General features: G+C 39.0%; 1 protein-coding gene across 1 annotated transcript; it reads left to right on the forward strand.

The window, feature by feature from the left end:
• The first annotated feature begins 10591 nt into the window (after positions 1-10591).
• bhlha9 (basic helix-loop-helix family, member a9) lies at positions 10592-11464 on the forward strand. Its single transcript, XM_026373097.1, has one exon. It carries the CDS (start codon positions 10592-10594, stop codon positions 11462-11464), a length of 873 nt encoding a protein of 290 aa, XP_026228882.1.
• Positions 11465-12271: the final 807 nt, after the last annotated feature.

Genomic DNA, 12271 nt, shown 5'->3' on the forward strand with positions numbered 1-12271 from the left:
GATACTGTAGACAGTAGGAGGAGGAAGAGTTGGAGTGGGAGGAGCAGGGTGAATGGGATGCAGAGGCAGTGCAGAGGAGGCCGGATAACACAAGCTATCTGCTCTTGAAATACATCGCTCCCACCGCTGAAAAGATGCACACGCAGGCTGGTGTGAGATAGCACACTATTTTTTCTCTTCAGCTCCTTCTCCTCGTGTCCCTGAACAGCTCAGTCGCGGTTGGTGCATGCTGCTGCAGTCCTTGCCTCTCAGCTACACTCCCGTGTGTGTGAGTGTGTGTGCTTGTGTGAGTGTGTGTGCAATCACAATCAGCACTGCAGTGCCGGAGCAGAGAGGGAGAGAGGGAGAGAGAAAGAGCAAGAAGGAAGGGAGAGGTGGGGGGAGACAGCAAGAGGAGAGGGGTAGAGGGAGACAGGGAGAGCAAATGGAGAAAGGGGGAGCACCAGAGCAAAAAAGGCAGGGGAGAGCAAGTCAAAAGAGGGAAAAGATGGTGTTAGTGGGGGGGTTGTGAAACAGAGAAAGGAAGAGAGAGCCTGCGTCATCCCTCAGTGTCACCAGGGACATTTCTCTGCAATAGAAATGACTGCACTCGGAGTGGGAGCAGGATTTTGGAACGGGGGAGGGATTGAGGGGTTGTTTTAAAACAGCTGAATGGGAGGGAAGGAGGATGCATGCACACATGGTCCAGAGTACAGCTGACTTATTGGGATCACTGTTCACTCACCCTCTTCATGGGGGCCTGCAAGTGACTCTCCTGCTGCAAATGTGTCATTCAGGTACAGAGGGTGTATGCATTTTACTGTGTACGTTGGCTGATAGCTCTCTATCAGATCTGAATTATAGATACAGACAATTTAATGTTATCAAAAAATTAGTTTTGAGGTCTAATTTTTGTCTGTGCTTCCGCTGCAGCATTGAAAACACTTTTTTATTTATATATATATTGGTTTATAAAAATAACCGTTTTATCAAATTGAATCATCAGAGCATCCAAAGGTGATTAAAGATTTATGAGTAGAGGCTGGAGCAGAGCACTACCCTAAATCCCCATGTTTTGTTGTTTTTTTGCAGTTTTATGCTTTGTTCAGAACTCAGAAATTGAGAAAGAATGTCTACAATTTCTTTAACTAATAAACTAACTAATCTCCAAAATTACATTAAGGTTATTTTATCCAAAAAGGCGCAAGACTATGACACTATTACATGAATCTACACATGCAGGTCTGCAAGCTGATCTTGATGAAGAATTAGTTAAGCCAATGTGTAATTAAACAGGTTGCCAAAGTTTGTTTAAAATCTAGTACGGGACAGCTGGTGATCATGGGAGGTGCCCAAAGCTCTCAGAGCAAAAAAAGACTACAACCAACAACCTGTAAGATTTCAGCTTCGTTGATGACAGCAAGCCACACTGTGTGATGTAGATCTAAATAACTGATTCTGTATCTATGGCATCAACTTTCATGCATGGAGAGTGTACGATGATAACACCTACTGAATCTTGAGCCTTGATGCAAGTAGGTATACAAGAATAAAATGTCTTCAGCATCTTTGAACTCTCTGTGCTGCAACAGCTCATCATTGTGTCATTTCAGGTGGCATTCTGATTGGTTAGTAGATTTGGGTCACAGCAGTGGTTACAGGCATCCTAAGTCATCTTTGGTTACATGACCATGACATAGGCCATCTTGAACCTAACATGGCTAACATGGCTGCTAGTCTCATGGAGCAGTGCTTTGACTGAAAAGATAATGTATTCATGTCAACATGCTCACGACCATAACAAGCTAATATTTAACAGGCTGAGTAGAGTCTCTTGCAGATATTTGGACAAATTACAGTTCTGAAATACTGATCGCAGGGCACTAGCTTGTTTGAGATGTTTAACACTATATCAAAATGGTGGACTGACTGATGCACCAACATTTCAACAATGAGTGCTGTGAAGTTTTACCCTGCATACACATCGCACAATAATTGCACATACATTATTTGTTGTGCATGTAGTCTACTGTTTCAGAAATGTACATTAGCTTTAATCTGATTTTGCGAAACCTGGGAATGTTAGCCAGAGCAATAGAAAACCTACAACTTGTAATGGGAGGAGATATCAAATTCACAAGATTTGGAGAGGCTTGAGGTCACAAAGACCTCGACTTTGACTGCCAAAATCTAATCAGTTCATCTAGGACTGATTAGAATCAGACAAAAAAAAAAAAATCCCTTAATGCGGTCCTGATGTGGTGCTCATGAGAATGGAATGGACATATGGACAAGATGTAAATGTATTTACTGCAAAATTAAAGCAGTATCACTAGTCCTATGGCTGTTGTTAAGGTATAGTGTGTGTGCACAGTGCTAGCTCTTATGCTGTGCAATGTTTCCAAAATGTTATAATCCACAGTCACTGGAGGCTGCAAAGTCCATTACTCCACCACAACCATTATAGTTAAGTTTTCTGGAGACAAATGGAACTATGTTCTTGGTGGGGACACCACCAAAAATCATTTAGAACCACTGTCAGGACACGAACATCCACAGAAATGTAATGGGATTCTGGTGAGTATCATACTGAGTGTCACAGCAGAGTATATAACACACAGCCTGATCAAATGCCCAATGATACAATCTCTTAGCAGATTACAGGCAACATAAATAAATGCGTCATCGTACCTGTAGCTTTCCACCTGCCCTCTAATTCGCACCGTGTTCATGAATCCAACATAATCAGCAGAGTATCTCTTTAAATGAAAACAAATACAGCCTACTCACACCACCTACAGGAAAGAGTAGGGATTTTTTTCCACCAGTTGGCCACACACTAAGACACATTTTTCACCTTTTCTGGCCCATCACTCCATCTTTATTATGTCTAGACAGCACCAGTTAAGACAGTTGCCTTGGGTATAACAGCTTCTCTTGTACCTGTACTCTTGTCTTAGAAATCTTTCAAACCTGTCAGAGTAACAAGTGACCCCACAGGAGGTCCTGACTTCAAGGTGAGACACTTTGCACTCTGACTACATATTTCCACCAGGTTAACTATCTTTGCCTCAGAAACCAAAGCCTTAAGCTGATAATTGTAGGGGACGTATTTAAATCTCATTGGCTTTCTCCTGTTTCCTTTACATTAATGGCAAATACAACACAGCATCTAATTAACTTAATACCTAAAAACATACTATAATTTATCACTTAAGATGTGCTAATATTCTTGGGAGGCAAAGTTACTGTCACTTCAAACCAGCCACCAGGACCATCATTTGCTGTAACAAATTATAATAGCCAAAAAATATATGTAAACTGTATTTATTAGATCCGACCTTATCATCACTGTAAGCATATCATGATGACATGTGCCAACCACAGTATACAGTAGTTGTCTATTTTAGTACATTGTGGATAAATATATGTGAATAAGTAGTAGTGATTACAATAACGTTTACTGACAATACTTTAATATGACGTAAATGCAAATAATTTGGCCCGTGAAAGCCTGTACATTACACAGGCTGGCAGATTCCCTTATTCAAATACAGTTATAGACTGTAGTTTGATTTCTTCTTAAAATACCAAAGTATGCATGATACATATTATTACATTAGCTTTAAACAATTAATATACTTGTTGTATATCTATCTCTATTTGACGTGGTAGCTAGAATTTAAAGATGGTGTCCAGTCAAATAATTTAATAGACCTTAAATGATGCTGAACTTGGGCCATCTGATGATCTAGTCGTTACAACACAGAATTCCCCATTTAATTGACTGTTCTTGTATGAGTAGGAGATGCTGATTACATACATACGTAAATGCTGCTGCAGTGTTTTATTGGTCTTGACAAACTTATACAGTATTGTATCTAGTGGCCTATAAGTTGAAATGTGATGATAACACCTATTCACTGGTGTAATTACAGTCTACATCTGAAATATATTTTATTTAATCTTCTAAAATTTGCTGCATTTATAATTAGTTCAAAATACCCAAAGAAAACTCTGTATCACTTCAACACTGGTAGACGAGTGTGCGTTTTCTACCACTAGAGGGAAACCTTTCTAAAACGGTTTCTTTCCCTGCCTTTCAGTAACACTACAACTATGATGGAGATCTACATAGGAAACATTGTAGCAACAATACAGACATTTGAGGTTACCTTTCACAGATCAAGTAAAAGACACAAACTTTAGCAAAAGTGGAAAAGTAAATAAAATAAACACCAGTGAGAGTGAGAGTTAGCCATTATGGCAAAGATATTTTACAGTAATTTGTGAAAAATGAGAACAAAGTTTAGTGCAGTTGATTTTAACCACTTTATATACTGACATCTACTAACAAATTATTTATTAATGCATAGGGTCTATTTATGTTCATCTGCTTACTTACCAACTCTATATATAATATTTTGCTGTAATAACTAATACAAAGTGTATTATCCTGACAGTGAACAGCAGCTTACATTTTTTCTACAATTTGTTAAAGCAGTACTTATTACATGTTAAATCTTTACATGTAACAATTCATCTTATAAGAACTGTCATGCCAACCAATGCTAATGTTTATCGTTCATTATAACACATTTGTTCTTGTTCTTCTTTTTTTGTTCATACTGCCATTTAAGGATACCTTTCCTGTGCAGGATATGACTGAAGAAAAACTACACAGTCTCATTTCAAAGTGTTATTGGCCATTAATGACCTATCCTTTAACTGCGATAAGTAGTTGTTTTCAATATTTGATCATCAGATCTAAAGAGAACATTACTAGAATATCGGTCCAGGGTGAATTTGACAGATGAGACATAAATCAAATTTTTGCCTGTTAAAAAGACAACAAATCAATTATAATTCTATATTTGGCACATCCGACATCTTTTTCCTTTTAAGAGGTTGGTTAATGTCCAGAAGCAAGATGGGGTTGTGACCTCTATAGCACTAACCAAAGAGCAAAGCTATCAATGATTATGTCATGATGAAACTTCTATATTTGATTGCATTTGATTCAATTTCTTTTATTCTTAAACAAATGAGCTCACTATCAACCAATCAACTAACATAAACTGTATGTTTGTATACATACTGTTCTTTAAACCACTTATTCACTCTATTGAACCACCTACTAACAGCTGTCAATCAATCTTTAATCCTGGGAGCAAACACATCCATGCATTAAAAAGAGGACCGTCAACTTATTAGACTCATATAACCACAGTATTGCTGTGGTGCTTTGTTGCCTCTTCTGTGGTCGCAGGGCACCACTTTAACTGCTGTGGGTTGTGTGGGAACTAGCCTACAGACACTTAACCTTGACCACATGTTCCAGCTCTCCAAATGGACCCTTTAATGACAACCCTGTATAATGACTGACTTCTCCTTGCAGGAATGCACTACGAACATACACCGCTGCCTTTTTGGATTCGTATTTTCCCCCCTCTATGAACATTTTTTTTTGTCATGTACAGAACACTGATTACATCAGCCTCAGCATGTATACAGCACAACATAAATTATGATTTAAGTGAACAGCTTTAATGCCTGGCTACTGCTCTGTGCAGTAAATACACTTGCCTCAGCAATGCCTTCAGTTTGCAGTTCAGTTAGCTGCATGATCTTACAGTAAATGCTATCATGTAAAAACGAGTATGTAGGGCAGGGGAGGAAGCGTACTGACATTCCTATGTGGAGGAAACTGTTAGACATGTTATGACATCAGTACTGACAGATATGAATGGTTTTGTTACAAGGTATAAATCACTAAGAGCAGAGACTGTAGTAAATGTTCTGCGTATGGCTAAATTAGAGAGTAGAGGATTTTTAGTGACCCAAACATTAAATGTGTTGTTTTTCTCTACGTGGCAACCAGCCTGACTTTATGACATGATTGAAACAAAACTGTCTCATTAATCAATTGCTTTCTGCTTTGCCTCTGGTACTATAAATACAAGGTTAACATTCAGCAAACATAGACTTAAAACTAAATTACATATTTACACAGATGCACACAAAACTACACTTAAGACATACCTAAGTCTTAATAACCATTAATTGCTTTATAAGCAACCATTTGAATATTTTTATTTCGCAGAAATTGAACCAATTCAAGTTCTCAGAGTGGTAAACCACTGGAAACATTTTTAATGCTGCAGAATAAACCCCTACACACCTCTATGATTAATAGCCAACAACGTGACAGATATTCAGTGAATAACACTTTCAATGTTGAGCTGTGCATGCTGAAATACCCGGGGCATTGTTTCAATCCAACAACTAAGATTTTATAGGTGCCGTGCACTGTGAGAGGGATTCCAGCAGCCAACTACACGTAATTGCCAGTAATTTCAGACAGAATGATTCATTCATTGTTGTGTCAGTAGGCTGTCTTCTCATTTTGTTTTTCGCAGCGTATCACCAAAAGTGTGTTTCACTCAAGTATGTTCATAATGTACATGTTGACAGATGATCACAGCTCATACAAGTAGAAAACCTGGCTAGACTTTAGATCAATATGACAACAGTTTTGTTCTTCTTCATGATTTCATGTCTCATTTTGAGCAGTCACCAGAGAAGGAAGTGTGACTCAGAGAAGCCGGATCATCTCTTTTATTGGTTGTGATCTGATATGATCGGCCATGACAGGCAGCATGCTGCTTAAAAATTGCATATGCAAAGGAATCTGCTGCCCTCAGAAAGCATACTGCTCAGCAGTGTCTGGAGGTAGTTTTTACCATGAGTACAACTGAGCTAAAGCAGTTCTGTGAGAAGGAATGGTCTAGTGTTTTTTTATTATGCAGGTCTGCCCAAAGTGTTTGAACCAGTTAATAAAAACAGTTTGACTTACTTTTAAATGTTGGGTGTGTTCGATAAAGATATGAAAGATCATGACAGTTCATGATCATGAGTTTTATTGGCTTAGAAATCTAATGTTTGTTGCTGTTTGTGAATTTTCATGAATTTATGCATAAAATCAGGAAATTAGTTCACTAAGTTCTTCTTGCCACGTATTAAGTTAGGAACTGTATTTACTAAAAAATCTGAGCTTCTTCAATTTTTGCTAAGTCTTCACATTTTCTGTTACTAAGTGCTTCTTTTTTCTTCATTACATTTATTTTACATCAACACATTTCACCTAAATTTACTTTTGAAACACATAAACCTTTAAAATATGAGCCATCACTGTGGGTTTAAGAACAGAGTATTATAGAAAATATAAAATCAATTTAATTTACTTTCGAAAACTTTTTTCGAAAAACATTTTTCCTTGTACTACTTTGTAAAATTTGAATATAGTATTTTTATGAAGTTGTACAGCTATTTTCATTTAAAGCTAGACTTTTCAAATATGTTTTTAGTAGAAATATGCTGCAAAATGTATTTTATTGTTGAGAGGTGATGTTGATGGCTCTCATGAAGTCAGATTCACAGAACAGCCTGGCAGCAGTGCAGAAATATTTACTTTAAGATACATTCAAAAGTTTTTGCAGGCTCTTCTTTATAATAAATCAGAAAACTATTTCTGCTTGATTGTCAAGTTTTGTAGTTTATTATGGTAATTTGATGCTGACTAATAACTGAACAAGCACAGTAGTGATAGAGCAGTGTGTATTGAGCACTGGTCTTAAACAGTTGAACACATATCAGCCATAACATTAGCACCACATGGTATTTTTAATGTTCTTGTGGACAGGGATCGGCACGGACACTGGTGTGTGGCTTTGCACCCTAATTTGCAGCAAGCTGCCATGCACTGTTTGACACTTGTCAATGATGGCAAGCACTACATTTTTCCCAAGCTCACCCCTATTAAGGTGGTGTTAATATTGTGGAAGATTGTTTTACTTTTGCACCAAAAAACAAAAAGCAATACTTATATTTCATCGAATAAACAGAACATAAATAGCAAGTCACTCACAAAGAGTCGGAAAGGATGATGTGATACTGTTGTAAAAGAGATTAGTTCATGGCAAATAACATAACTGCCATGAAATGACCACAGATTGGCAGTGTACAGTTGATAACATTGATTTTTACAATTCCTAAGGTATTGTGGTGTGACAAATAGTGGTGGGGTAAAGTAACCGCAAACCCCTTTTTTGACTGGAGGCTTTTTATTGAGGTGAGAAAATTCCATGACAGGCACCAAAAACATGCATTAACATACCACGGCAAAGCCAAGGTTAGCGAACCCGGACCTTACTCACTTATTACTCCTAACTATCCCCTTGGAAATATACATCTATAATGTTTGGCACACAGACCTCTAATAACAAACGGCTAACAACCAGTCATTATGGGGCTTGAGCAGGAGATTTACAAATCTTAGGTTCAGCGGTGTTGGACAGGTTCCCCTTGCTTGAAAATGGTTATTCCATCAAGGGCATGGCGAGCTACGTGATAAAATCTTGTGATTTATTCCCGGCGGCTGATAATTACTGGTGTCTTGTCACCTGTCAAAAATGAATGGACGGGGAGAGTCCGAGGCTGCAGTCTTCATGCTCTTTACACCACAGCAGTAAATCTGACATGTTTGTGAAGCCATAAATCACAGCTTGTGATAAAGCCTATGCACTCCTTGGAGCAGAGCAATGTGGGCTGAACATTTCAAACAATTGTAGCTATAAAGGCATGCAGCTACTTAAAAGGTGTGTTAAGTAAAATGGTTACTTTACAACTTCACAGAAATGGCCCAACGGTTGAACACAAAAACAAAAAAGACAAAGATTAGTGTAATTGATGATGGTAACATCATCATTGTGCTGAACTGTGAACACACACTAGTTTTTTGCACATTTATTGCACTATGCAATGTTTTTACTTACTACTAGTGCACATGTAAGAAAAGGTTTTTAAAGCAAATTTTTATTTCTAATTAAAAATGCATCCATAATGTGCAATGCTGAATATTGTACAGATTGTGGAAATAATTTGTTTTGCACTAAATGTTTGGTAGTAGAAATTGAGCAAAAGGAAGTACATTGACACTCGTACTTGACGACTATACAAGTGGGGATATAAATAATAATCTTTACAATAATCTCCCAGACGCGACATTAAAAAGGCTAAACTGTTCCCGCCTAATATAAATAGTTGTGCTTTAGAGCTAAAACTCTGGGCTGTAATTGTTTTAAAAGATGGTGTCTCAGAGCCACAACACGTACAATAAAACGAAGAGGGCAGGAAGGAAGCAATGCTTCTCAACGACCCCCAGTTCAGTGTCTGAGGACATTTAGTTACCTGAGCTGTTGTGTTTAACCAGTAGTCGAGCTTAAGTCAGTGCAATCCCCCTTTACTTTCCACTACAATATCTGACACAGATCTTTTGTCATAGTCTGCATTTGTATGTACTATGCGAATTTGTTTAGAAAATAACCGTACATGTGACCCACCTCAGGATATTATGTATACAATTCATAAAGAAATCTTTCAATGCTGCATAAGTCAAAATTGTGGAACCACATGTTCACTTGCAGAAGACTACGAAAGATCGATAGCATAAGCCAGAAGCAATTGCAGGTTCTATTTGTAAAGTATTTGCCCTTGTTTTTTCTCTCTCTTTGAAGTCTAGGGCTCACTCTACTCTTGTCCTCAGGTGCTGCCCAGGCCTGATTTATGGGGATGGAAGCTAGTCTAAATTACATGGCCCTTAAACCTGAGCAGAAAGACAGACAGACAGAAAGAGAGAGAGAGAGAGAGAAAGAGAGAGAGAGAAAGAGAGACAGGGAGAATCACCACTCTAGAGACTAATTGCAAGGACAAATCTAGCCTATGGTAGATAAGAAGGTTCCTCTCTTCCCACACCTGAGAAAAGAGGAAATACGTAGATTAGGCCACTTGGATAAATGTGCAATTTGTCACAAGTGTCACAAGAGTAATATTAATGGAAAACCTATTTAGATAGATATCCCTTCTTCACTACTGATGTTAGAAGAAGGAGATACTCACAATAGGCTACTATGCAGAGAAAGAAATGATTTTGGTGGACGATAAGTCAATGTTGCATTATAGTGTAGTTCTTAGCAAGGAAGGGATTCCAATGATGTATGGAAAAGGCCATTTACTGAAGCTTTTTATAGCTCTATAGTTTCATGGAAGGTCGTCATGGCAACATGTAGTACCTGGAGTCAGAGATTATATAAGCATTAAGTAGTAAAAAACTGTTGAATTGTCAGGCAAGTTTAGTATTATTTCCAAAAAACTATGTTTTGCTTATGTTTTTACACTGACATGGAACTGGTGGAACTGTTCTGTAATATCCCGTAAAGGAATTGAGGGAGAGTCAGAGTAGGAGGAGGAGGTGACAGTGCCATTTGCCTGGAGGGCACCTATAAAACTGGTGAGAGAGAGAGTGTACCATTCCTTACAGGTGACTGTACCATGTGACTTCAAGAGTTTAAAAAGCAGGCCAACCTGTCTTGTCGAGGTACAAGTAATCACAAGGCACCAGAGGATTCAGAGGGGAAGAATACCTGGGCTGTCGGCACAGCGGCACATACCGACAGCCCCACAAAAACAAGCCAAGGAACACTCAGGGAGCGCTCACAGTCTTCAAAGACGACAGGCAAAATTTAAACAACATAGACTCCGTATTAAGGACAGAATGAGCTGCAGCAGTGTTGCAAGTTCAGAATTCTCTGAGGAAGAGCTGGAACTTGGCATGCTGGGCCAAATTGAGGATGAGGGAAGTCCAAAGGTATCTTTCCAAGACAGTGAGAGCTCAACCAGCAGCCCAAGTGATCCAGAGGAAAGCCAGACCAAGAAGAGAAATCGCCCTGTCCGCTCAAAAGCTCGACGCATGGCTGCCAATGTCCGTGAGCGAAAACGCATCCTGGACTACAACCAGGCCTTTAATGCCCTGCGTGTCGCTCTGAACCATGACCTCAGTGGCAAACGACTTTCTAAGATTGCAACGCTGCAGAGGGCTATCAACCGCATATCTGCTCTCTCAGTATTCCTGAGCTCCCATCCTCCCAACAAGCCCTGCAGCCACCGAGAGTGCAACAGGGCTTCTGCAGGACCAGCGGCACTGGCAGCTTCTAGACTCGAGCCGACCAGGGTAACAGTTCCTCATCTGGAGCATCATAGTTACATCCCTTGGCACACATCCATCTCTCACCAGATGCAACCGCAACAAGGAACTCACATGCACAAACTGTCCACGGAGCCTCACGTCTTTATGGATAACACTGTGTCATCATGTCCACCATCACCACACTACCCTTGTTATCCCACTGATGGACAGCTTTATGTAACACATGGACACTGCAGCACCGCCCATGACCATCCGCCCAGTCCTCTGAGATACCCACAGGTGGGTGAGGGCTTGGGGTATCAGCCAGGAATGTGGGCATCCTGCACTCAGGGATACATGGACACTTGTGTTGAGTCACCTCAAGCTCTGGGGCTTCCATGGCAGGTGAGCTACCTGCAAGAGCCAGAGAACAGCGTCAACCTGTGCTCTGATATAATGTGAAAAGCTATTTCCTCCACTGTGAACCCTGAAGACTGACCCTGAAGAAATGTTTATGTTCCTGCTGTTGCAAAGTCAGTATTACAATACCACTCTCTTATTGTAGAGCAGAGTCATCTAAAGGTAACTGACAGTAATAAAGAGAAGTGCAATGGCAATCTAGACTGTAGAGTGTTGTAAATATTGGAAAATGTACAGTAATTTGTAAATATCTGCCGCAGATATACCTTCCACACAGTTAGTGTTGTAGTTGTACAATTCATCTGTTTTACCTTCTGCAAAAGCAGAATTATTGGACATTTCATTACATTAATTAATATGTTGTATGCAAAGAAAACATAAACACAGAAAACAATAAGCAGGCTGAAAAATAAAAATGCCTACATACTGCATGTGTTCTATTGTTATGTACATTGTTCTTACAATATGTTATGAACCCAAATTTCAACATTTGTAATTGTATTTATTCTTTGTATAGCATAAAGATTACTGTTATGAATGATAAAATTGTAAAGAGTTTATACACCACTTGCAAACTTTGGTGAAAATTAAATTTTCTATACACTAACATATGCTTCATAACATTGTTTGTCTGAGTGTAAGCATACACATGCGAGCGTGTGTGTGTGTGTGTGTGTGTGTGTGTGTTTGACAATAGCCTAAGGTTAATAGCTTATACTATTATGAGTCTCAGATGATGGAGGTCCTTCACTCAGTTGAAAAATGTTCTTACAAGTTCATTCTTGTTATTTTCCTGCAAGAAGTGAAGTTAAGATGCTACTTACACACAGCAGAGTAAAGTGTGGGCTC

Source organism: Anabas testudineus, chromosome 14 (assembly GCF_900324465.2).
Source record: "Anabas testudineus chromosome 14, fAnaTes1.2, whole genome shotgun sequence".
Lineage (NCBI taxonomy): Eukaryota > Metazoa > Chordata > Actinopteri > Anabantiformes > Anabantidae > Anabas > Anabas testudineus.

Coding starts and splice junctions, on each gene's coding strand:
- bhlha9 (XM_026373097.1), top strand. CDS start 10,592: ATGAGCTGCAGCAGTGTTGCAAGTTCAGAATTCTCTGAGGAAGAGCTG.